This window comes from Microplitis demolitor, chromosome 8, assembly GCF_026212275.2.
Source record: "Microplitis demolitor isolate Queensland-Clemson2020A chromosome 8, iyMicDemo2.1a, whole genome shotgun sequence".
Lineage (NCBI taxonomy): Eukaryota > Metazoa > Arthropoda > Insecta > Hymenoptera > Braconidae > Microplitis > Microplitis demolitor.
The window spans coordinates 12,879,033-12,904,134 of NC_068552.1; the positions used below are offsets into that span (position 1 = coordinate 12,879,033).

The 25,102-nt window shown below is 27.0% G+C and overlaps 2 protein-coding genes across 2 annotated transcripts in view; both read right to left on the reverse strand.

Moving 5' to 3' along the window:
• The window catches only part of LOC103573956 (mannosyl-oligosaccharide 1,2-alpha-mannosidase IA), a 276,712-nt gene that overhangs the window by 219,808 nt on the left and 31,802 nt on the right, over nt 1–25,102 (reverse strand). The window lies entirely within an intron of this gene.
• On the reverse strand, nt 778–3,197 carry LOC128668369 (uncharacterized). Its single transcript, XM_053741017.1, has 4 exons — nt 1,831–3,197; nt 1,437–1,734; nt 940–1,352; nt 778–866 (listed from the first exon to the last, which is right to left on the reverse strand). Exons 1-4 carry the CDS (start codon nt 2,962–2,964, stop codon nt 813–815), a joined length of 1,899 nt encoding a protein of 632 aa, XP_053596992.1. The 5' UTR covers nt 2,965–3,197; the 3' UTR covers nt 778–812.

Here is a 25,102-nt window from a genome sequence, read left to right on the forward strand (position 1 = left end):
AAAACGAAAAAGTAAAATTTTTTTTTAATTTTTATTTTTGAAATATCTTTAAAATGATTAAAACGACCAAATCCAAAAACTAATCAGATCTAAGTCTCAATCAACCCTTTTAAATGCCGTGTCGCAGATCTCAATCGGCTCATTCGTTTTTGAAATATCGAATAATAATTGAACGACAAAAATTTTTTCAAACTTATTTTCCAATTACTTTTTTTTGAATATCAAAGTATCTATTACATCCTTTAAAAAAATTCATTCATCCAGAAATCTTAAAAATACTTTAAGAAATGTCTTATTCGATGATATGTTTATTCCACGAACGTCAATGAGTGTTGGTGAAAATTAATTCGTTATTCCAATGAAATTCACTTTCAATTTCTATAATTTTTACTCTGCATCGGACGGTAATCGTTCAGTAATCTTCGCTAATTATTGGCGAACTTCGTTTGTACGTGAATTTAGTTCTTGTGGTATTATCAACCATTAGGTACTTCGATCATATTAGACAAATCAGTCAAGTGGTTTATGAGTTATGTAAAAAAAAAAGGACAATCCAAAAAAAATGTTTTTTTTACTTTTTGAATAATTTACAAGCCACTAACAACAGATATTATTTCCTGTTTAAATATTTATGTAGACTTATTCTAATTTCCCTGAACAAAAAAAAAATGAATTTCTTACAAGAAAAAGAAATAAAATCATTACATAATAAATTTTATTATAATTAAAAAAATATAAATAAAATAAGTTTTCATTATATCATAACCTACGAGTAAAGATTTATTGGAATGAAGAGTTTACTTTAACAGACGCTAAGGATAAAATCGCTTATACTCGATGAGTGTTTTTGGTGATAATTTCAATTCCTACAAAAATATAAATGAAATTTATTACATTTCAATGCACATATTACTTAATTTTGAGTCAAATATATTTTACCTGATATAATGACGATTTATTTACGAATTTTACCAACGGGTTCACAGGGAAAATATTTTTATATAAGTATGACCTTGATTTTTGCAATTTATATATAAATTTATTAGCTACAATTACTTTTACTGGATTTTTCCATGTATATAAATTTTCTTGTGCTTCCATGTCACTTAACATTGCAAGATTATATAGAGAGTTTTCAAGCACATTGATCTCAACCAGACTATCTGCATTTTCTTTAATAAATAACGATATGTCATTGCATGATATGTGTTTTAATCTGAAGCAAGCTAATTCCACAGCTGGCATTTTGGTTTTCCAAAAGTCTTTATTGATGTTAATTACATTTACCAAGCTTATGCTTTTCAAGTTATTCGCTAATGAAAATTCGATAGAATATTTTTGTAAATCGAAATCTAAAATGTAAAGATAAATTTTAATTCATTGTCGTGAATAATTTTACAACTTAAAACACTACTATTATACATATTAGTACAAACCAATTATATTCAATTCCTCTAGAATAGGACAGTTTTTTATTATTACATCAATAACACCTGGATCGATCCTGTCAAAACCGGTGATAGATAAATGTTTTAAATTTATAGCAGGATTTTCCCAATATGGGAATTGAAAACCAAAATAGTGGTGAACATGAGTTGAGCTATTTATTAGTTCAATTCTTTTTAATTCGGAATTTTCCAAATTTTGAAACAACTGAGAAAAACAATGGGTGTTATCGACATGTGAGCATCTCTCAATGCGTAGGACATCTAATGTTTTACAACTGGTGATAAACTATAAGCAAAAAATGTAAGGTTGGTTTGAATTTATTCAATTTCTGAGACTAACAGAACTCATTTTAATATGTAAATATTTTTTTAATTTATATACCTTCTGTATTTCTCTGAGATGAAGTTTCAGGCAATAAACCAAGAATAAATTTTTTATATTCAATGCTGTACTGCTTGCAAGTGATGATCCACAAAAATATATATTGTTATAAACACCAAATGTGATAAGTGTATTTTTCGTTGACGTATATTTAAATAAGCTTTTTATTTGATAATCGCAAGACCCAGTAGTAGCTCCAATTTTCAGTGAAGTTAAATTAGAGAAATTTTTTAAATCTTCGATTGCCATTGATGAGATTTTAACCGCTGATAAATCAAGTTCTGTTAACGTGCTACAATTTTTATATTTTGGAATTATCAATGGCGACAAATCCATGTTCAATTGTTGACACTGGATTGGATCAGACAATAATATTTTCTCAAAATAATACATTAAACCTGCGTTGAACGGGGATAAATAGTACTGCAATACATAAAATGGAATACATTGCGTATTTTTATGATTGTTAGCGATAACTTCTAAATTTTTTTTGACTTTCCAAATTTTATCGGTCAAAAATTTTGAGGTTAGCATAAGAGATACTTGATCTTTAAATTCCAGATAGTTTACAATTTTACTAAAGGCTGGTTCAGGTATCGTGCTGAACTTATCTTCATCATTTAGTCGACCGATGACTGGAGTCAAAGTTGAAGACTCTGTTTGTATATGCGCTGGTATAACTCGGGCAATAAACGAATTTCTTAATATGTATACACATTCTCTTCCGTTAAGTTGAAATCGAAGAGAAGCACGTAAATTTTTTACTTTTACAAACGCCATAGCTCTTTTATGACGTTTAATAACTCTCACTGATTCATAAGATACTCTAGTATTACGGAGTAAGTACTCAATCTCCGCTTGAGTCACATTCAGCGGTAAAGGAGTCAAAATTAAATTTAAAATAAACTCGCCTTTATCATTTTTGAGTTTCGGATACTCTCGAAGATTTGGTTTTTCAATCGGTAGGAAATACCGTTTTTCACCAAGTGGTCTTCGGTAACAAGCAGGTAAAACATTTGATATTTTTAATTTCATTGCAGATAACTTATCCTTGACAATTGATTTTTCCTGATCACGAAGAATATAATTGTCTAATATGACGTTTAAGTCCATATCTTCTGGACAGAGTTCCATAATAAAATGTTTATATTACTTTTTAATAAGAAAAATTAAGAATCTTAAATTACATTTGTAGATAACCTCCTTACAAAACGAAAGCACAAGCTACTATAACTATTATTCTCTACCGTGAGATCAGCCAAAAAGTGACGCATGCGTGAACGCATTGGTAACTCTGGAAACGCTGTGAATCTGTAAAATCTAACGCGCGCAATTTCAATAGTTAGAGTGAATGCAAAGTGCCAATATTAAAACTTAATCATTAATCTACAATAAGGTACGTAATTTTATTAAATACTTATAATAAAAATAAATTGATATAAAGAAAAACTCTTTCCAATTATCTACATTTCGATATAATATAGATCAGTCAAGTTTTATTGATAACTTACACATGATCCTGAAGTTAGCAGACAATTAAAAAATTTTGAAATTTTTTTTCAACCATTTCATTAAAAAAAAAAAAAAAAAAAAAAAAAAAAAAACACACATGTAGAAAATTAAAAGAACTATAAGTGCAATTATTGAAAATGTTTTTTTTTTTTTTAAATTTATAGTTTTTGAAAAAATACTAAAATTATTAGACGTCGTCTAACTTCAGTATCATAACTTACGCTCATATTTATAGTCAACAAATAACATTTTCTCGATAATAAATAAACTAATTAGGAATCAGTCCACGGTGCATACTCGATCAGAGTCTTTGGTGACAGGCTAAGATACACAAGTGCCGAGAACGTTCCTATAGTAATTTTTGACGCAACGACGACTTAAAAAATATTCCAAATAAGATTTTATTCTAAACTGTGTACATAATGTCAGAAAAAAAAACTATACATTTACTTACGCCATTTAATTTATTATTAAATTCTTAAATAATATTATGCTAATTAAATTCAAAATTAATAAAAATATGAAAAAAATATTTCTCGAAAAAACTACCAAACATATGTAAAATCGTTAAAAATTTGTGTTAAGAATTTTTCTCTCGCTTTTTAATGTCGAAGAAATATTATCGTCGTGCCATCACATGATACGCTCCTGGTTTATAACTTCGGTTTGTTTCAGTAGTAGGCTAGACGCCGGTCGACATTCAGCCCAGTAAGTCCGTGAATAACGTTTCAAAGTTCTTATGTTTCAAAATTTTACTTGTGTTGAATTTATTATCAAAATTTACTATTAATTGATACAAAAGTCACTTGATTTTGTAGAACTACAATATTTTGAGGTATTTATGACAAAGGTATTTTAATTTTTATAAATTTTGATCAACATTCATATTCATACATATGTATGTATATATATATATTTATATAGTTATATAAATCCGTTCTTTATTATTTATTCGATACACGCAATTTTAAAATTGCGTTTGAATCATCGTTTGTCAGTGGGAACCAAAATAATTAATAATAACGGAATAAATTTAGTCTACACAAATACAAAGCCCGCTAATTTCATTGGTGTAAGGTCGCTTGCGCTTTCTTTGCTGACATATTAGTAGTGTCGCGGAAAGACGCAGTTTTTCTTTTGTTTTTAAGAAAATTCTCAATATTAAACGCATTTAATGAAATAAATTTTTTCTTTACGAAAGCTGCAATTGTGATATTGAGAATAAATAATTGGTGATTCATTAATTTTTGTATAGAAATTTGATCGTTTCGCGCAATGTTGTTGGTTTAAAATTACTAAAATTGGAATTTAAAAAAGGGTTAAACTTTGGTTCAAAAATTCACAATTCTTTATGATAAAATAGTACTGTCTTTGTCGTGGAGATTTGAAGTAGTGAAATAGAGTGGACTCCTATTTTAAGGATAGTTTTGTACTCAATCAATGATGAAAAACATTTTTTTTTTTTTTTAATTAAATAGATGTATAAAATTATATTGATAAAAAAAAATTACTTAAAAGAACGTAAAAGGTATTAACGTCGCGACGCCATGTTACTTAAAATTCCCGCTCGCATCGCATCACAGTAGTGTCGCTGGTACTGTTAACATCCGGTTTGTTGAGAGGAACTGCTTTTGCTGATTTTACGATTGCGACACTATTGTTGTCATTGTGATATCTTGCCTATTTTTACAAGTATCACAGATCGTATTTGAAAAATTGAATATTTTGCGCATTGAAATAGTATAATTTTTAAATAATATTTTGTTCAACGTTAAAAATTTGTTAATTTTGTAACTTCGCCGCTTACGATCACGAGTATCAGTCACGCGTGCATACTCGATCCGAGTCTTTGGTGACAGGCTAAGATACACAAGTGCCGAGAACGTTCCTATAGTAATTTTTGACGCAACGACGACTTAAAAAATATTCCAAATAAGATTTTATTCTAAACTGTGTACAGAATGTCAGAAAAAAAAACTATACATTTACTTACGCCATTTAATTTATTATTAAATTCCTAAATAATATTATGCTAATTAAATTCAAAATTAATAAAAATATGAAAAAAATATTTCTCGAAAAAACTACCAAACATATGTAAAATCGTTAAAAATTTGTGTTAAGAATTTTTCTCTCGCTTTTTAATGTCGAAGAAATATTATCGTCGTGCCATCACATGATACGCTCCTGGTTTATAACTTCGGTTTGTTTCAGTAGTAAACCAGACGCCGGTCGACATTTAGCTTGGTTAGTCCGTGAATAACGTTTCAAAGTTCTTATGTTTTAAAATTTTACTTGTGTTGAATTTATTATCAAAATTTACTATTAATTGATACAAAAGTCTCTTGATTTTGTAGAACTACAATATTTTGAGGTATTTATGACAAAGGTATTTTAATTTTTATAAATTTTGATCAACATTCATATTCATACACATGTATGTATATATATATATATTTATATAGTTATATAAATCCGTTCTTTATTATCTTATTCGATACACGCAATTTTAAAATTGCGTTTGAATCATCGTTTGTCAGTGGGAACCAAAATAATTAATAATAACGGAATAAATTTAGTCTACACAAATACAAAGCCCGCTAATTTCATTGGTGTAAGGTCGCTTGCGCTTTCTTTGCTGACATATTAGTAGTGTCGCGGAAAGACGCAGTTCTTCTTTTGTTTTTAAGAAAATTCTCGATATTAAACGCATTTAATGAAATAAATTTTTTCTTTACGAAAGCTGCGATTGTGATATTGAGAATAAATAATTGGTGATTTATTAATTTTTGTATAGAAATTTGATCGTTTCGCGCAATGTTGTTGGTTTACAATTACTAAAATTTTAATTGAAAAAGGGTTAAATTTTGTTTCAAAAATTCACAATTTATCATAACAGAATAATACTGGAAAACATTTTTTATTAACTCGCTTTTATTTCCTATATGATTATATTATTTTTTCTTGAATTAAATAGATGTATAAAATTAAATTGATAGAAAAAAATAACTTAAAAGAACGTAAAAGGTATTAACGTCGCGACGCCATGTTACTTAAAATTCCCGCTCGCATCGCATCACAGTAGTGTCGCTGGTACTGTTAACATCCGGTTTGTTGAGAGGAACTGCTTTTGCTGCTTTTACGATTGCGACACTATTGTTGTCATTGTGATATCTTGCCTATTTTTACAAGTATCACAGATCGTATTTGAAAAATTGAATATTTTGCGCATTGAAATAGTATAATTTTTAAATAATATTTTGTTCAACGTTAAAAATTTGTTAATTTTGTAACTTCGCCGCTTACGATCACGAGTATCAGTCACGCGTGCATACTCGATCCGAGTCTTTGGTGACAGGCTAAGATACACAAGTGCCGAGAACGTTCCTATAGTAATTTTTGACGCAACGACGACTTAAAAAATATTCCAAATAAGATTTTATTATAAACTGTGTACATTATGTCAGAAAAAAAAACTATAGAATTACTTACACCATTCAATTTATTATTAAATTCTTAAATAATATTATGCTAATTAAATTCAAAATTAATAAAAATATGAAAAAAATATTTCTCGAAAAAACTACCAAACATATGTAAAATCGTTAAAAATTTGTGTTAAGAATTTTTCTCTCGCTTTTTAATGTCGAAGAAATATTATCGTCGTGCCATCACATGATACGCTCCTGGTTTATAACTTCGGTTTGTTTCAGTAGTAAAACAGACGCCGGTCGACATTTAGCTTGGTTAGTCCGTGAATAACGTTTCAAAGTTCTTATGTTTCAAAATTTTACTTGTGTTGAATTTATTATCAAAATTTACTATTAATTGATACAAAAGTCTCTTGATTTTGTAGAACTACAATATTTTGAGGTATTTATGACAAAGGTATTTTAATTTTTATAAATTTTGATCAACATTCATATTCATACACATGTATGTATATATATATATATTTATATAGTTATATAAATCCGTTCTTTATTATCTTATTCGATACACGCAATTTTAAAATTGCGTTTGAATCATCGTTTGTCAGTGGGAACCAAAATAATTAATAATAACGGAATAAATTTAGTCTACACAAATACAAAGCCCGCTAATTTCATTGGTGTAAGGTCGCTTGCGCTTTCTTTGCTGACATATTAGTAGTGTCGCGGAAAGACGCAGTTCTTCTTTTGTTTTTAAGAAAATTCTCGATATTAAACGCATTTAATGAAATAAATTTTTTCTTTACGAAAGCTGCGATTGTGATATTGAGAATAAATAATTGGTGATTTATTAATTTTTGTATAGAAATTTGATCGTTTCGCGCAATGTTGTTGGTTTACAATTACTAAAATTTTAATTGAAAAAGGGTTAAATTTTGTTTCAAAAATTCACAATTTATCATAACAGAATAATACTGGAAAACATTTTTTATTAACTCGCTTTTATTTCCTATATGATTATATTATTTTTTCTTGAATTAAATAGATGTATAAAATTAAATTGATAGAAAAAAATAACTTAAAAGAACTTAAAAGGTATTAACGTCGCGACGCCATGTTACTTAAAATTCCCGCTCGCATCGCATCACAGTAGTGTCGCTGGTACTGTTAACATCCGGTTTGTTGAGAGGAACTGCTTTTGCTGATTTTACGATTGCGACACTATTGTTGTCATTGTGATATCTTGCCTATTTTTACAAGTATCACAGATCGTATTTGAAAAATTGAATATTTTGCGCATTGAAATAGTATAATTTTTAAATAATATTTTGTTCAACGTTAAAAATTTGTTAATTTTGTAACTTCGCCGCTTACGATCACGAGTATCAGTCACGCGTGCATACTCGATCCGAGTCTTTGGTGACAGGCTAAGATACACAAGTGCCGAGAACGTTCCTATAGTAATTTTTGACGCAACGACGACTTAAAAAATATTCCAAATAAGATTTTATTCTAAACTGTGTACATAATATCAGAAAAAAAAAACTATACATTTACTTACGCCATTTAATTTATTATTAAATTCTTAAATAATATTATGCTAATTAAATTCAAAATTAATAAAAATATGAAAAAAATATTTCTCGAAACAACTACCAAACATATTTAAAATCGATAAAAATTTGCGTAAAGAATTTTTCTCTGGATTTTTAATGTCATAGAAATATTACCGTCGTGCCATCACATGATACGCTCCTGGTTTATAACTTCGGTTTGTTTCAGTAGTAGGCTAGACGCCGGTCGACATTCAGCCCAGTTAGTCCGTGAATAACGTTTCAAAGTTCTTATGTTTTGAAATTTTACTTGTTTCGAATTTATTATCAAAATTTACTATTAATTAATACAAAAGTCACTTGACTTTGTAGAGCTAGAATGTTTTAAGGTATTTATGACAAAGGTATTATAAGTTTTATAAATTTTAATGAACATATAAATATTTATATAATAGGGTGTTTCGTATTCGGCGAAAGTATATTTTTTGCTGCTCATCAAGCAAAATATTGTTTTTTATGCTAAAACAAAAATTTCTGCCAATTTTGAGCTTTTAATTCTAATCCAGTACTTTTCATTTGATTTCAAAGATTTCCCATTTAAAATACACGTAAATTAAATGAATTTTTTTTTAACTCTCTAATACTCAGCTGCGTTTTATGATATCGACGCGGTTTTGGTCTCAAATTGTAAGGCATTTGGTGTTTTTCAAAAGTGACCGTAGTAACTTGGCTGTCATTTCAGCTGTTTCACTTGTGTCCGTTGCGGAAGTTATTTTTCCTTTGAAGTTGACCTTTACTGGCTTGCAAAAAGTTAACCAATTAATGCACACTAAAAATGTTAACGAGAATTTTATAGGAAATTTCATTCCCCTCAAAAAAAGTTTTATGAGTCAAGTCATCAGAGCCCATAGTTTCCGAGCTATAGTCATTTCAATAATTTGGAAAATATAATAAAAAAAAAAAAAAAATGACAATTGATATTTAATTTTTAAAATTATTAATGTCACTATAACTTGGAAACTATGGACTTTAGCGACTTGACTCATAGGACTTTTTTTGAAGGGAATATAATTTCCTATGAAATCCTATTAAAGTTTCCAGTGTACTTTCATTGGTTTACGTTCCGCAAGTCAGTAAATGTCAATTTCATGGGAAAAATGACTTCCTCAGCGGACACAAGTAAAAAGCTGGAATTACAGCTAAGTTACTACTGGCACTTTTGAAGAATATCAAATGATCTGCAGTTCGTAATCTTGTAATTCTTCTCTGTGAAAAAAGTTTATTGAAATTTACAAAATAGTGACAAATGTATGTATAAGATCCCCTTAAGATCTTAAATCTGTGAGATCCAATAGAGGTCTTATGTATGCATTAGTTTACATTTTATAAAATTTTTATGGACTTTTTCCACAGGATTTACTGTAAAATGGCAGATCCTGAACGGAGAAATTTATTAAACGTGGCCAACCAAAATCTATCTACTTCGTCTTCAACGGCTGATGCAGCATCAACTTCCAATCAATTGTCATCAACTGCATCTTATGTCGAAAATGATACTCATGAGGCTTATTTCCTCAGAAACACATTGATTCAATGGAATCTTCAAGAATATGTTGATATTTTCGAACGTAAGTGCCAGGTGTTGATATTTAAGTTAGTAAAATAAGGTCATAAGGTAAAAGCCCCTATACCAGCTCACTTTTCATTGGAGTGAGATAAAATCACTTAATATAAATTAACAAATAAAATGAATAATCATATTTTTTTATAGTTATTTTTTGTAGTGTTTAGTATTAGAATAAAATTTTAGCTTGAAGAATAATGTTGATAATTGATGTCTGTAAATTTTTGAAATAAGATCCTTGAGTTTACCCGTAGTTGCTCACTGAAAGTTGTCACGTACCATTATTCAATCAACACTTTATTTTTTCATAGTATAAAACTTATTAAATTTTAAAAATATATTTTATAAGAAATAGTCAGTCCGATTTATTATAATTTATTATAAAATTATTTGATGCATTATGTTTTAACATATTTAGACTCACAAATAATTTTTTATCAATAATAATTTTTTTAGTTAAGATTTTTTTTATAAAAATTAGAAAAAAACGCTTTAAACAGTTTAAGTGAACGACTAATGGTACTGGGCGGGTATAGGGGCTTTTACCTTACTTATTAGTTGTTCTTAATGAAATCAGAAATAGTATTTTTTTTAACGCAAAGTATTAGCCTCTATTATTAATAAGAATCCCATTATTGACATACTAATTCATTTTTTTAATTTATGTTTTTTCTTTTGGCTATCGTCCCAATTGGGCCACGTGCCATTTATGTTATGAACTGTGACATTACCAATAATCGTACACATTGTTAAATTATTAAAGATTACTTTATTATTTATATATCATAGAAAAATGCTAATAGTAGTAGGAAAACAATAAACATATATTGATAAAAAAAATATAATTTACTCGAGTATATCGATATAGCTCTTCAGCGTTCAGTTCTTTAACTAATTTGGTTCGAAAATAGATTCTTTACAGAACTTATTTTTTGTTCTTTTTCATATTAAATAAAAAAAAAAATTCTTTTGCAGATTAGTCTTTGAAAATAAATAATATTACACCTATTTATTACTCATCAAGTTTTAAATATTGTATAGGGTTGATTTCCAAGAGTTTAAGATTTATTTGTAATACTTTTATAATACAAATAAATTATTTGTATTATTATTATTATTATTATTATTATTGATAGTAATAAATATCCTTCAAATTTCCAAATTCACCTTCACTAGGAGAAAAAATAACCAAAGATGTATTACTACAAATGCCAGATGATCACATTAAAGAACTCATTCCTCTTTATGGAGATCGTCATCGATTTATACTTAATAGGAAGCAGTTATTAAAAGAGCTTGTACGTATCTGTTATGACAAATATCATTAATGTTTTTACTAAAGGCTTACACTTTATTTTAGCTGATAGAAGAAATAAAAATTAAATTTACATTGTTTTTATAGGAACCAAGGGCACCAGTAGAAATTGCATATGTGCCTGGAAATCAATTGAAAAGTCTTTTAAAGTCATCAGTCCAAGGAAAATGCATTCTTGATCAGTCACATTTAACCGAGAATGCTGACGAGTTAGCGAAGATTATTGGGGATCATATAATATCTCAGAATAAAGGAATATAGTAAGTAGTACAAAACCTTCTTCAACTTTCCACTAAGAAAATCGTCGATTTCCTAAAAATTCGGGAACCCAGATAGCAAAATGACGTCTTGATGAGTCACAAGACTGCTGTCTTATTTATGGAGTCTTTAAGAAATATTAATTATGAGTTCTTAAAAATGACACCTTCAAGAAGACGTCGTAAAACAGTCATTTCAACTTGAATGCTGTCTAGGGATCCTCAATGATTACTTTCAACTTTTTGTATTCTTGGAGAGTCGTACACTGAAAAAAAAATACTGTTTTCAAGTATCTGCGTGTTTTAATCCTCCCGAGAAAATTATTTGTTTAATCTTAGTAATAATGTACTCCAACCAAGAATATTTTCTTAAAATAAGTATAAAAATTCTTAAATCAAGAAAATGTTTCTTGCTTGGAGTATATTTTTACTATGATGGAACAAATATACACTCGGGAGGATTCAAACACGCAGAAACTTGAAAACAGTATTGTTTTTTTTCAGTTTATCAAATTGAACTTCTTTTTAGCTCGAAAAGCTATTAAAATAATTAGTTTTTATTCATCAGCCTCTTTCCTTAACTTCTTTAATTAATTTTGAAAAACAATAACTGCTAGCAATTTGCATTTCTAGATATTTTAAATATTTTATTTTTATTGCAGTGGAACAAAAGAACAATATTTAATCTGGAGAAAAGAAATTCAAGCTATTTGGCCTGATGAAAATGTAACAGATTGGTACCAACTTGGCCATAAACGTAAAGCTCCTTCTGGTAAATTATATAACCGAATCACTAACACTGCCAGCAAGTATAGGTCAACATTTAAAAAATTAAAAGTAAAAGAAGCATCAGAAAAAAAACAGAAGTTGGTGGAATCCAGTCAAGTATTTATTCGTCAATTAGCCAACGTGTCTTTAGATGATAAAAAGACAATTTTATATCTGTGGGAAAAAACTCACGAGTATCGAAGAGATAACATTGATACTATTTTCCTTTACTTTGAAAATTATATGCAACTCAGAACACCATTCGCGAAAGAATTGTTAGAGTTAGATTTTAAGTTATTAGACATTGCCGATCCTAAAGCATTATTGAATAGGTGGCCGATACTGCACAAACAAATTTTGCAAATCGCAAAATCTAAAAAAGTGTGTACGAATTTTTTTATTACTACTGACCAAGTACCACGTGAAGTTTTAGCTTGGCAAGTGTTGCCTTATTTATTGAAGCCAGTATCAATGAAAGTAGGTGTAAAAAAAGCGTGGAGACCATCTAATGCTGAACAAGCTAATGGATTTATAACTTGGATTAATGTACGTAGTGATATTTTTTTTTTTTTTTTTTTTTTTTGGTCTTGTTACAGTTATTAATTTTTGTTCTTTTACAGACCATTGATCAATTAGATAATGCAATCAAAACCCAAGAAACTTTGTGTGTCAAGTATAAAATTACACGTCAGCCTTTTGTTATCGCTGTGGGACCTTTGGAGAACATTGTAGCGGCTTATACAATCATAAATGATGAAAAAATCAAGTGTGATAGTGTTACTAGTGCAGTTGATTTTTGTTTGAAAGCTTCTTTTGCTCTTAATACTCAGTACACAACTTCAAGTGCTCAAGTTTGGTCATTTATAGAAAAGGAAATCTTCATCATTCAGAGTAAAAAAAGAGAGTCTAACGAAAATTCGGAAATTAATTATCAAAGCGTCAGTAAACTGCAAAAAGTGTTACGAAACTTAGCATCGAATGAAGTTCTAGAACCGGAAGATAATTCAGATGTGAATGAAGATTGATTCATTAAGAAAGGAATAGTTTCTTTAATTTGGGAAATTGTTGTCTTGTCAAATATTTTTTAAGAGACTATAATTTTTTTTTAAATATCAGGTAACCAATCTTCAGCATAGCTAATTACTTCTTAGATAAAATAATGAAACTTTTTGTTTTATTTTATCTTAACAATAGTTTATAAAAACTCAAAAAATCTTCATTTTTATCTTGTGAACGTTACGCTACCTTATTTGTGACATAAATAATTCGTTAAATGTTATAATTAAAAGGTTCAATAGCTTATGAATAATTTAGAATATTCTTTAAGACGCTGTTCTTCCTCGAGGTATTTTAAATTATACAAGTTATAATTCGAATCTTATTTTAAAATAGATACTGTTTAGTTTATAATGAACAATTTTTAATTGAAACAAATCTTTGACAAAGATTTAAAACATTTATTATTATTTTCACTTTATTGAAGACTATAAAAGTCAAAATTATAATATTTTATAAAATACTAATTGCTTAAGTTATTTTATAGTTTAGAAAGATAAACGATGAAAAGGTTTTGAAGTAAAAAGTACTTAATTTTTTCTTTAATTGATAATTATTAATTAATGAACCATTGCAAACCCAGTATTAATATTCATTAATCTTGAAATACTTAGACTACAAAAATTTTTCACTTACTAGTAGTTTTTAAAACACTACAACTTTAATTTTTATCTGGTGATCGCTACGCTACCTTATTTGTGACATAAATAATTCGTTAAATGTTATAATTAAAAGGTTCAATAGCTTATGAATAATTTAGAATATTCTTTAAGACGCTGTTCTTCCTCGAGGTATTTTAAATTATATAAGTTATAATTCGAATCTTATTTTAAAATAGATACTGTTTAGTTTATAATGAACAATTTTTAATTGAAACAAATCTTTGACAAAGATTTAAAACATTTATTATTATTTTCACTTTATTGAAGACTATAAAAGTCCAAATTATAATATTTTATAAAATACTAATTGCTTAAGTTATTTTATAGTTTAGAAAGATAAACGATGAAAAGGTTTTGAAGTAAAAAGTACTTAATTTTTTCTTTAATTGATAATTATTAATTAATGAACCATTGCAAACCCAGTATTAATATTCATTAATCTTGAAATACTTAGACTACAAAAATATTTCACTTACTAGTAGTTTTTAAAACACTACAACTTTAATTTTTATCTGGTGATCGCTACGCTACCTTATTTGTGACATAAATAATTCGTTAAATGTTATAATTAAAAGGTTCAATAGCTTATGAATAATTTAGAATATTCTTTAAGACGCTGTTCTTCCTCGAGGTATTTTAAATTATATAAGTTATAATTCGAATCTTATTTTAAAATAGATACTGTTTAGTTTATAATGAACAATTTTTAATTGAAACAAATCTTTGACAAAGATTTAAAACATCTATTATTATTTTCACTTTATTGAAGACTATAAAAGTCAAAATTATAATATTTTATAAAATACTAATTGCTTAAGTTATTTTATAGTTTAGAAAGATAAACGATGAAAAGGTTTTGAAGTAAAAAGTACTTAATTTTTTCTTTAATTGATAATTATTAATTAATGAACCATTTCAAACCCAGTATTAATATTCATTAATCTTGAAATACTCAGACTACAAAAATATTTCACTTACTAGTAGTTTTTAAAACACTACAACTTTAATTTTTATCTGGTGATCGCTACGCTACCTTATTTGTGACATAAATAATTCGTTAAATGTTATAATTAAAAGATTCAATAGCTTATGAATAATTTAGAATATTCTTTAAGACGCTGTTCTTCCTCGAGGTATTTTAAATTATATAAGTTATGATTAGAATCTTATTTTAAAATAGATACTGTTTAGTTTATAATGAACAATTTTTAATTGAAACAAATCTTTGACAAAGATTTAAAACATTTATTATTATTTTCACTTTATTGAAGACTATAAAAGTCAAAATTATAATATTTTATAAAACACTAATTGTTTAAGTTATTTTATAGTTTAGAAAGATAAACGGTTTTAAAGTAAAAAGTACTTAATTGTTTTTTTAATTCATCATTAATTAATGAATAATTTTGAAATAATAGTATTAATATTAATTAATTTTAAAATACTGAGTCTAAAAAAATATTTACTTATTAGTAGTTTCTAAAACACTGTAACTTTATGAAAAATTACTCAAGAACTAAGTTAACAATATCAATTAGCATAATAATTACAAAGCACTATGGATACTTTGAAAGCTTCTTGCCCAGAATGTCATCAAATAGTATTAGCAAAATCAATACCAGATCACTTTAGATACATTCATAAACGATTTGTTGCAATTTACAACTGTGCTGAAAGCGCATGCTGTAGATCATTTAACAGTTTAAGTTCCTTACGCAATCATAATAAAAAAAGTCATCAAAAATCAGATCTTTCAGATAGTTCACTTAGTTGTAATAATGAAGATGTTAATTTCGAGCCGATTTGTCATTCGAGACCAGAGTCATCAAACTCTCCAATCCACAATATACCTTGCAGCAGCTTGAACGTAAATGAATTAATAACTACATTAGAAGCAAACAAATCATCTTTCTTTAAGAATGCTTTAGGTATTGCTACAAATTTATATGGTGACTTGAGTTTAACTCGTAGTCAAGCAGAAAATATCATAAAAATAATTAATACTAGTATTTTAAATAGTAATGAAATAAATTCTTTAAAAGCGTTTATCATAAAATCAGTTAACCCAACACTTGCGAATGATGTTTACAAGCAGTTTGATAATTTTCAATCAAGTTTTGTAAATATAAGTACTGAGCATATGTTCCTCAAAGAATTACGCGAACGAAATTATTTCATAGACCCTATTCCGGTAATATATGGCTATCGCGAAGAACTGCGTATAAATGTTATAGAGCTCGTAAAATGCGAAGGATTTGTTATACCATTAGCAAAATTTTTGAAGAATTATTTTGAAATGAAAAACGTGTTAACAATGACTCTGAACTATATGAAAACATTAGAAATTAAAACAAAAATTGAAAATATAATCCAGACAGATTTTTGGAAATCCAAAATTTCAAATCTCACATGCTTAAATTTACCCGTTTTTATTTATGAAGATGCGTTCGAATCGGGAAACCCTTTAGGTTCGCATGCAGGTATTCAGAGTATGACGGCAATGTATCTTTCTATACCTTGTTTACCACCGGAATTCCGATCTCAACTTAGCAATATATTTCTTGTTCAAATTGCGTACACTAGTGACATAAAAAGATTTGGATCTAAAATTGTGTATGACAATATCATTAAGCAATTGAATGCTTTATCTTCTGATGGCGTAGATATAGATATAGAGGGAACCAAAATAAAAATTTATTTTAAACTAACGTTAATAATTGGAGATAATCTAGGTTTGAACACAATGCTCGGATTTACTAACAGCTTTAATTCAAATTACTTTTGTAGGTTTTGCAAAATTGATAAAAATATGTCTTGTCAAGAATCTAATATCAATAATTGTTTGTTACGTGATAAGATTAATTATAATGCAGATCTTTTAGAAAATGATGTAAAAGAAACTGGAGTTAAAGAAAATTGTATATGGAATAATGTTGATGGATTCCATGTAACGGAAAATTATTGCGTTGATATCATGCACGATCTTTTCGAAGGGGTTTGTAATTATGATATGGGGTTAATTTTATATGAATTAATTACCGTTCATAAATTATTTTCACTAGATGAGCTAAATTTCAGAATTATTCATTTTAATTATCCTAATAATGTCAATAAACCACCAGCTATAACTCCTACTCAACTATCAAATAAATATCTAAAGATGACAGCAGCTGAAATGAAAAATTTTATTTTACATGCTTCTTTAATAATGGCTGATCTTGTCCCCCGTAAAAATATAAATCTTTGGAAACTAAACTTATTATTGCGTCAAATAGTTTGTCTTGTACTAAAAACAGAAATTTGTGACGATGATATACAGTTACTTGATACACTTGTTAAGCAACATCATATTTTGTATGTAAAACTTTTTAAACAAACTATGAAGCCTAAACATCATTTTATGTTACATTATTCAACAATTATGAAAATAGTAGGTCCGCTGATTCATATTTGGTCCATGCGTTTTGAGGCGAAACATCAACCAGTTAAAAAAGGAGCATTAGTTTCAATGAATACAATAAACTTACCTAAAACAATTGCTATAAAACAACAGCTCTCTTCAGCTAAAATTTTTTATAGCAACGAAAGCTTTAAAGCATCAATTACTTATGAAGATCTTGATAAAAATTTTAAATCTCATAACATAAATATTGCACATATTAATTTAGATAATTATTTTCAAATTAAAAGCGTAACAATTAAGAATATCAAGTACAATACGGATACTATTATTAAACTTACTACAGGTGACTTACCTGTATATGGTCGTATATGTAGCATATATAAAGAAAAAATTAGCCAAATAGATGAATGTAAAGTTGCTTTCATCGTTAATATTTACAGCAGTTTAAAAAAAAATGATCTTTTACAAAGTTACGAACTCAAAAAAATGCATAAATATGAGTTCATAACTTATCAAACTCTTCATTTTTATGAACCGCGAAATATAGTAACGTTATTAGATAATAATGCATATGTTGCCTACGACAATCACATGTTTTAACATCACTTTTAATTTACTTTCTTTTCTTTTAATGAATATACATTATATAAAAACATACGTACATTTTACTTCAAATCTTAGAATTATAACATGCATCAATATAAAAATTACGAAACAGTGATATCATAATTTATTTATTATTATTATTTTAAGTATTGCAGTAAAAAAACAAATACCATAATTTTGTTGTGACAAAAAAGTCTAATTATCTCATGTATGAGTAATCTCAAATGACACAGAAATTACAAAAAAAGTAGCATTTAAAATTGTTTGCATTTGTGTTAACTATATATATATATATATATATATATATATATATATATATATATATATATATATATATATATATATATATATATATATATATATATATTTATTTACCATTAGATAATAAGGCATTTGTTGTTTATGACAATCACATGCGTTGATATCACTTTTAATTTACTTACTTTTCTTTTAGTGAACATACATTATAAAAAACATACTTACTTTTTACTTCAAATCTTACAATTATAACATATCAATACAAAAATTACGAAATAGTGATATCATAATTTATTCACTATTATTATTTTAAGTATCGCAGTAAACAAATAAATACTATAATTTTAATTATCTAATCCAGTTTATGAGTAAACTAAAATGACATGTAAATGAAAAAAGTAAGATCTAATATTGTTGGCATTTATGTTAACTATATATATATATATATAAAGAGAATTTAATTTGTATAAGTTATCTAGTGTTTAACAAAATAACATAGCTCTATCTTTTTATATTGAGGACGACAAAAATATCCTCATTGTTTTCATTTCTTATATTTAGTATTCTCATTACAGTATTTTTAAATAATAATAATGTTAACTAGTGCGATTTGATAAAATAATTAAGTTACAAAGAATATTCGAATGACTTGTTTGTTCTGTAATAAATATTATTTCCTAGCTATAAAAGAAAAAAACAGGCTTGTAGATTTCGATGTCAAGACTGTTATTACCAATTACTATTAATAAAAAATATAGAGATCAATATATTCATGAATATTTGGAATTTTTGCATGAACCTAAAAATCATTTAAGAGTTTTTATATGTAACGCACTTGAAAGAGCATGTAAATAATTTTATAAGCTGTAGAAAAGCTAATTCAGATATTGAAGTACTGAGATGTATTCAAGGAAATTTTGATTTTTTCAGAAAATATAGGGAAAAATAGTAGTCCGGGTCCAAAAAAATAACTTGATTTTAACTTTTCTGACTTATTTGACTTGCGTTTGACTTAATTAACTTGATTTTGGCTGCTACAATTCTTTTGACTTAAATATGACTTTTTTAACTTAAAAATTTAACTCAAATCCAAGATAACGAGTCTTCAATTTGACATGGTAGGCGTAAATGGGTACTAAGTAAGACAACTAAGTCTAAATCAAATCAAAACCGAATGTGTCTTCATATTTTGAGACACGAAAATTCATTCGGTTTTGATTTGCTTTCGACTCAGTTGTCTTACTGAGTACCCATTTACGCCAACCAAGTCAAATTAAAGACTCGTTATCTTGGATTTGAGTTAAATTTTTAAGTTAAAAAAGTCATATTTAAGTCAAAAGCATTATAGCAGTCAAAATCAAGTTAATTAAGTCAAAAGCAAGTCAAATAAGTCAGAAAAGTTAAAATCAAGTTATTTTGTTGACCCTGGAGACTACTTGGAATAATTTATTTCTATTTTTTTTAAAGTTTATTCAAAAGCAACCGAGAAATAAAAAAGTTTCTATTTGTTTCATTTTTAAGAATATGACAGGTTTTTAAAACTTCCTGTTTCAGGATTCCGATTGAGACCGATAGAAATCCGATTGAGTTTTATCCGAATGAATCGGTTTCAATCGGAATTAATATTATCATCGGAAATTTCCGATTCATTCCAATAAGATTCTATCGAAAATTTCCCATTGAATTCTATTGAAGTGAATCAGAATTCTCGACCAGATATATAATATGTTGACTATTGAATAAAAAAACTGTTTAGTTGAAATAAGTCAAAATCTGCAGTATAGATCAGTAAATAATTTTATTTCTCGCAATACAAACTTATAGAAGTAGCGACTGTGAACGCATGGTTGCAATAGGTCTGAGTCTGCTGTACAGTTAAGTAAATTATTTGTTTTTTTGCAATACTAAATTATAAGAATGGCAACTAAGAATGTTTAATTGAAATAAGTCAAAATCTACAGTATTGATCAGTAAATAATTTTATTTCTCGCAATACAAACTTATAGAAGTAGCAACTGTGAACGCATGGTTGCAATAGGTCTAAGTCTGCTGTACAGTTAAGTAAATTATTTGGTATTTTGCAATACTAAATCATAAGAATGGCAACTAAGAATGTTTAGTTGAAATAAGTCAAAATCTGCAGTATAGATCAGTAAATAATTTTATTTCTCGCAATAAAAACTTATAGAAGTAGCAACTGTGAATGTATGATTGCAATAGGTCTGAGTCTGTTGTACAGTTAAGTAAATTATTTGGTTTTTTGCAATACTAAATCATAAGAATGGCAACTAAGAATGTTTAGTTGAAATAAGTCAAAATTTACAGTATTGATCAGTAAATAATTTTATTTCTCGCAATACAAACTTATAGAAGTAGCGACTGTGAACGCATGGTTGCAATAGGTCTGAGTCTGCTGTACAGTTAAGTAAATTATTTGGTTTTTTGCAATACTAAATTATAAGAATGGCAACTAAGAATGTTTAATTGAAATAAGTCAAAATCTACAGTATTGATCAGTAAATAATTTTATTTCTCGCAATACAAACTTATAGAAGTAGCAACTGTGAACGCATGGTTGCAATAGGTCTAAGTCTGCTGTACAGTTAAGTAAATTATTTGGTATTTTGCAATACTAAATCATAAGAATGGCAACTAAGAATGTTTAGTTGAAATAAGTCAAAATCTGCAGTATAGATCAGTAAATAATTTTATTTCTCGCAATAAAAACTTATAGAAGTAGCAACTGTGAATGTATGATTGCAATAGGTCTGAGTCTGTTGTACAGTTAAGTAAATTATTTGGTTTTTTGCAATACTAAATCATAAGAATGGCAACTAAGAATGTTTAGTTGAAATAAGTCAAAATTTACAGTATTGATCAGTAAATAATTTTATTTCTCGCAATACAAACTTATAGAAGTAGCAACTGTGAATGCTTAGTTGTGATAAGTCAAAATCTGCGGTGCAGTTCCATAAGTTAGTTTGTTCTACGCAATAGAAAATCATAGGTATGACATCTGTGATTTTTAGTTAGAATAAGCCAAATTAATATAATCCTAGAAAGCTTGATTTTCTAGTGTGTACCACCAGGCACAAGTATTTATTCCTACAATTATACATGATTTGAAGAACTGAGAGTGCATTATTAACATCATAATAATTTTTAGTCTTGTAGACTAGGAATTAATTATTTACTATAATAGTAGTTATATTTATGTTAACTTTAAACTGCTATTAATAAAAAACTTCCCGAATTAGTTATGCTTACCGCTATCTTAGTATATGTCACTAGGAAATAGTAAGAACGACTATGTAGTCGTAGTACAATTTACTGTGATATATTAGTTATCGAGACTAGGTTTCGATAGCTGAGTCGTCTGTGAACTAAGATTTCTTAGTTCAGAAAACCGGTTTTTTCTCTCAGTGTGTGTTACTTAAAAATTTTTAATCGGTTTACTAATCAACACTTTAAAAGTTACTTAGTACAAAAATCGATACTATCAACATTTATTAAGTGTTACTTTAAAATCAACACAAAAAAAGTTTTGAAGCGACAGTTGAATTGTGCTAAAAAAAATTTCTTCCTTCTATTCACGCAGGAAGCGCCATTAAATATTAGTTCTGCTAGGTTAGTTATTATTTTTGTGACATTGTTTTTATTTATTTTATCAATTGGACATAAAAAAATAAAGTTGACAAAGTTGATGGTTCATGGTTTAAAAAAAAAATATTTAGAAAATTGCATCTGTAGCTTTTTTACTTTTCTACATGTGCATACTTTTTTATTTTATTATTTATTTTTTTTTTTCGTAATTGATTTGTTGGTAAAAAAAATTCGAAAATTGTCAACTGTCTGATAACTTTAGGATCATGTTCACTATCACAAAATAGTTCAATGTCAAATAGTGATAGTTGACATTTTTGATAACCTAAAAATAATCCATGGTCCCTACAATATAAAAGACATGAAAAATATGTGAAGCCAAACTATTCGTAACGTGATTGGTCGAAAGCAAAAAAAAATATAAGCAAACGACACGAAAATATACATTAAAATAAATATATGAAAAACGACACGCGCACGCTTGCGCGGACGTAAACTAATACAAAAATAAAATGTGTTTTTTTTTGTGTTACCATTAACATTTAAAAAGTGTTGAAGTTACTTTTCATATTATTCGAATTTTGTGTTGAAAAATAACACAAATATTATGTGGACCGTTTCTAACACACAGATTGTGTTGATTTTAATATAATATTTTTTACTGTGTGAGATATATAAAATATCATAAAATCAAATGTATTAATAGAAATCTTATTACACTTTACAACATGATAATTAACATGATAAAAATTGTGATATTTAACTCTTGTAATGATACTTCAATATTAATTGTATATGAAATTTGTAATTTTGAAAGTTAAGAAGACTTTTTTAACTTTATTGTAATTAACGCGATACTAATATAAGAATCTGATGATGTAATCAGTTCATGATTACAAAACGTCATTCATAAAAAATAAAATAAATTATAACATCTTAAAAATAGATCAGGAAAGCCAAAAAAAGAATTTTATTTCAGGGTTCAATAAATAATATAAACTGATCCTTAAATATAGAAAATATATATATTCAAAGAATGAAATAATCTCGAACAAGAAAATGATGAATAAAAAATAAGTCTATCATTTTGATAACATAAATAATAAGTAATACTCATCTTAGTATTAGTTCTACTTACTACTTTATTTATAATATACTATATATATATAGCAGAAGCTTAAAATACTTTATGAATTTTTGAAATATGTTTAAAACTTGTGAGGATTTTGATTAAGAAAAAGATTAAATTAATATATTTTCTACTTTTGATACTATTAAATAAACAATGCTTATTAAACATTTATGTGATTTCTCAACTCTACACCAAAATGGTATAATTTTTGGTCTCATGAATAGTTGAATTGTTGATCAAAAATTCATAAAGGAAACATTAATTATAAGTAAAGGATGTCAATTGAGTGACGTTAAGAAAATTATATCCATTGTTCAATGCATCAATTATGGTATTCAGACTCGTAAAAACAAGATAAACTTAGAAAAACATGATTTACTGACTTAATTTCTTTTTATTATCATTGTATTTTGATCATAAAAACCATTTTGAAAATCACTATCTGAATCCTTGTTCTTTAATTGTAATTATTTAAAAACGTAAAACTGATTATTTACGAAAAATTTAGCTGCCATTTTTATTTTTACTGTTGCTATTATCTTTTTCATTTTTTCTCTCCATAAACTACTGGCAGCTGCACTAGCGTAGCAGTGGAATTGAAAAAAAATAGCGACATCTGACAAAAAAGCGGGATATTCAAAAAAAAAAAAATTCATTAAAAAAATATTAAACAGACAATAAGAATTAAAAAAATACATTTATAATTTACAAGTTGAATGAAAATTCATCTTAAAAAAAAAATTAATGATAAAAATATAATGAACGATTGAGATGTGCACTTTTTAATTTACCAACATTTTTTTAGCAACTATATGTATGTATAAGTGTATTTTTTAGTATGAGTTATATATATATATATATATGTGTGTGTGTGTGTGTGTGTGTGTGTGTGTGTGTGTATTCTATCTATTCTCTTTACCAGAGAATCTCTCTGTGGAATATTATATAAAGCATAAACTTGGGTTCTAATTTACGCGACATATGTACTCAACTATATTTATATATATAGTTATAAATCAACACATGTACATATGTAACACTTCATCATACACTGTAGTGTAGTTTTATTTGCATATTTTCTGATGTTTATATATTTGCACACATGCTTTGAATATCATCAATTGAAAAGCCGCGTACAAAGTGATTGAATTTCATATTTCTTCTAAAAGCTCTCATAAATTTTCGGTTATTACATTAATCAATTTTAATCGTGATAGTCATTCAACCAATTATTTGTAACGATATATATTTCACCTATGATATTTTTTCTGACAATAAACTTAATTACTACGCGGAAAAAAGAATACAGGAATAATTGTTGTTCGAACGAGCATTTATTACATTTTCAAATAGTAACGCAGCGCTTCATAAACGAAACTGTAAAAGTTACAGTTTGGCGCCGCGCAGTAAGTTTTACATTTCAACTATGAAATATTACAGTTTGAAAATGTATTAAGTTTACTTTCTCACACTGTAATATTTGATGAAAATTATCAAAGTATCATTCGATAAGCTTTAAAATTTACAGTTTTTCTCAGCAAGTTTTACGTAAAAATTATTTAAACTTGTTTCTCAAAATAACGATATTGCCACTATAAACTGTAAATTTTATATTTTCAATTAGTAATATTTATGTTTATTCTTTTCAATAATCTAGTTTAAATAGTGATAGAACCCACTGCGAAATGTAAATTTTTTTTTTATTTTTTATCTAAACGTAATTTTTCGTTTTTTTATTTCGAGAAAATTATTCAAGCAAACTTTAATGTTATATATTAAAGTCATGATCTTTTTAAAGAAACAAACTTTCTGTGAACAAAAGGTAATAATTATTTACATTTTGTTGTGTACGATTTACATTTTCAAACTGTAAATATTACTGCTTAATTTGCAACTAATTGTTTACAAGATAAAATTTAAAAATTACAGTATACATTCTAAGTTTTGTAATTTTTAATATGACGGGCTGGTTTTTACATTTTCTTCTGTACATATTCCAGTTTCCTTTTTTCCGTGTAAACATTAAATACATTGATGATAAACAACTAATGATGCCGGGAAAAAAAAGTTCAATCACTTTGTTAAATGATTT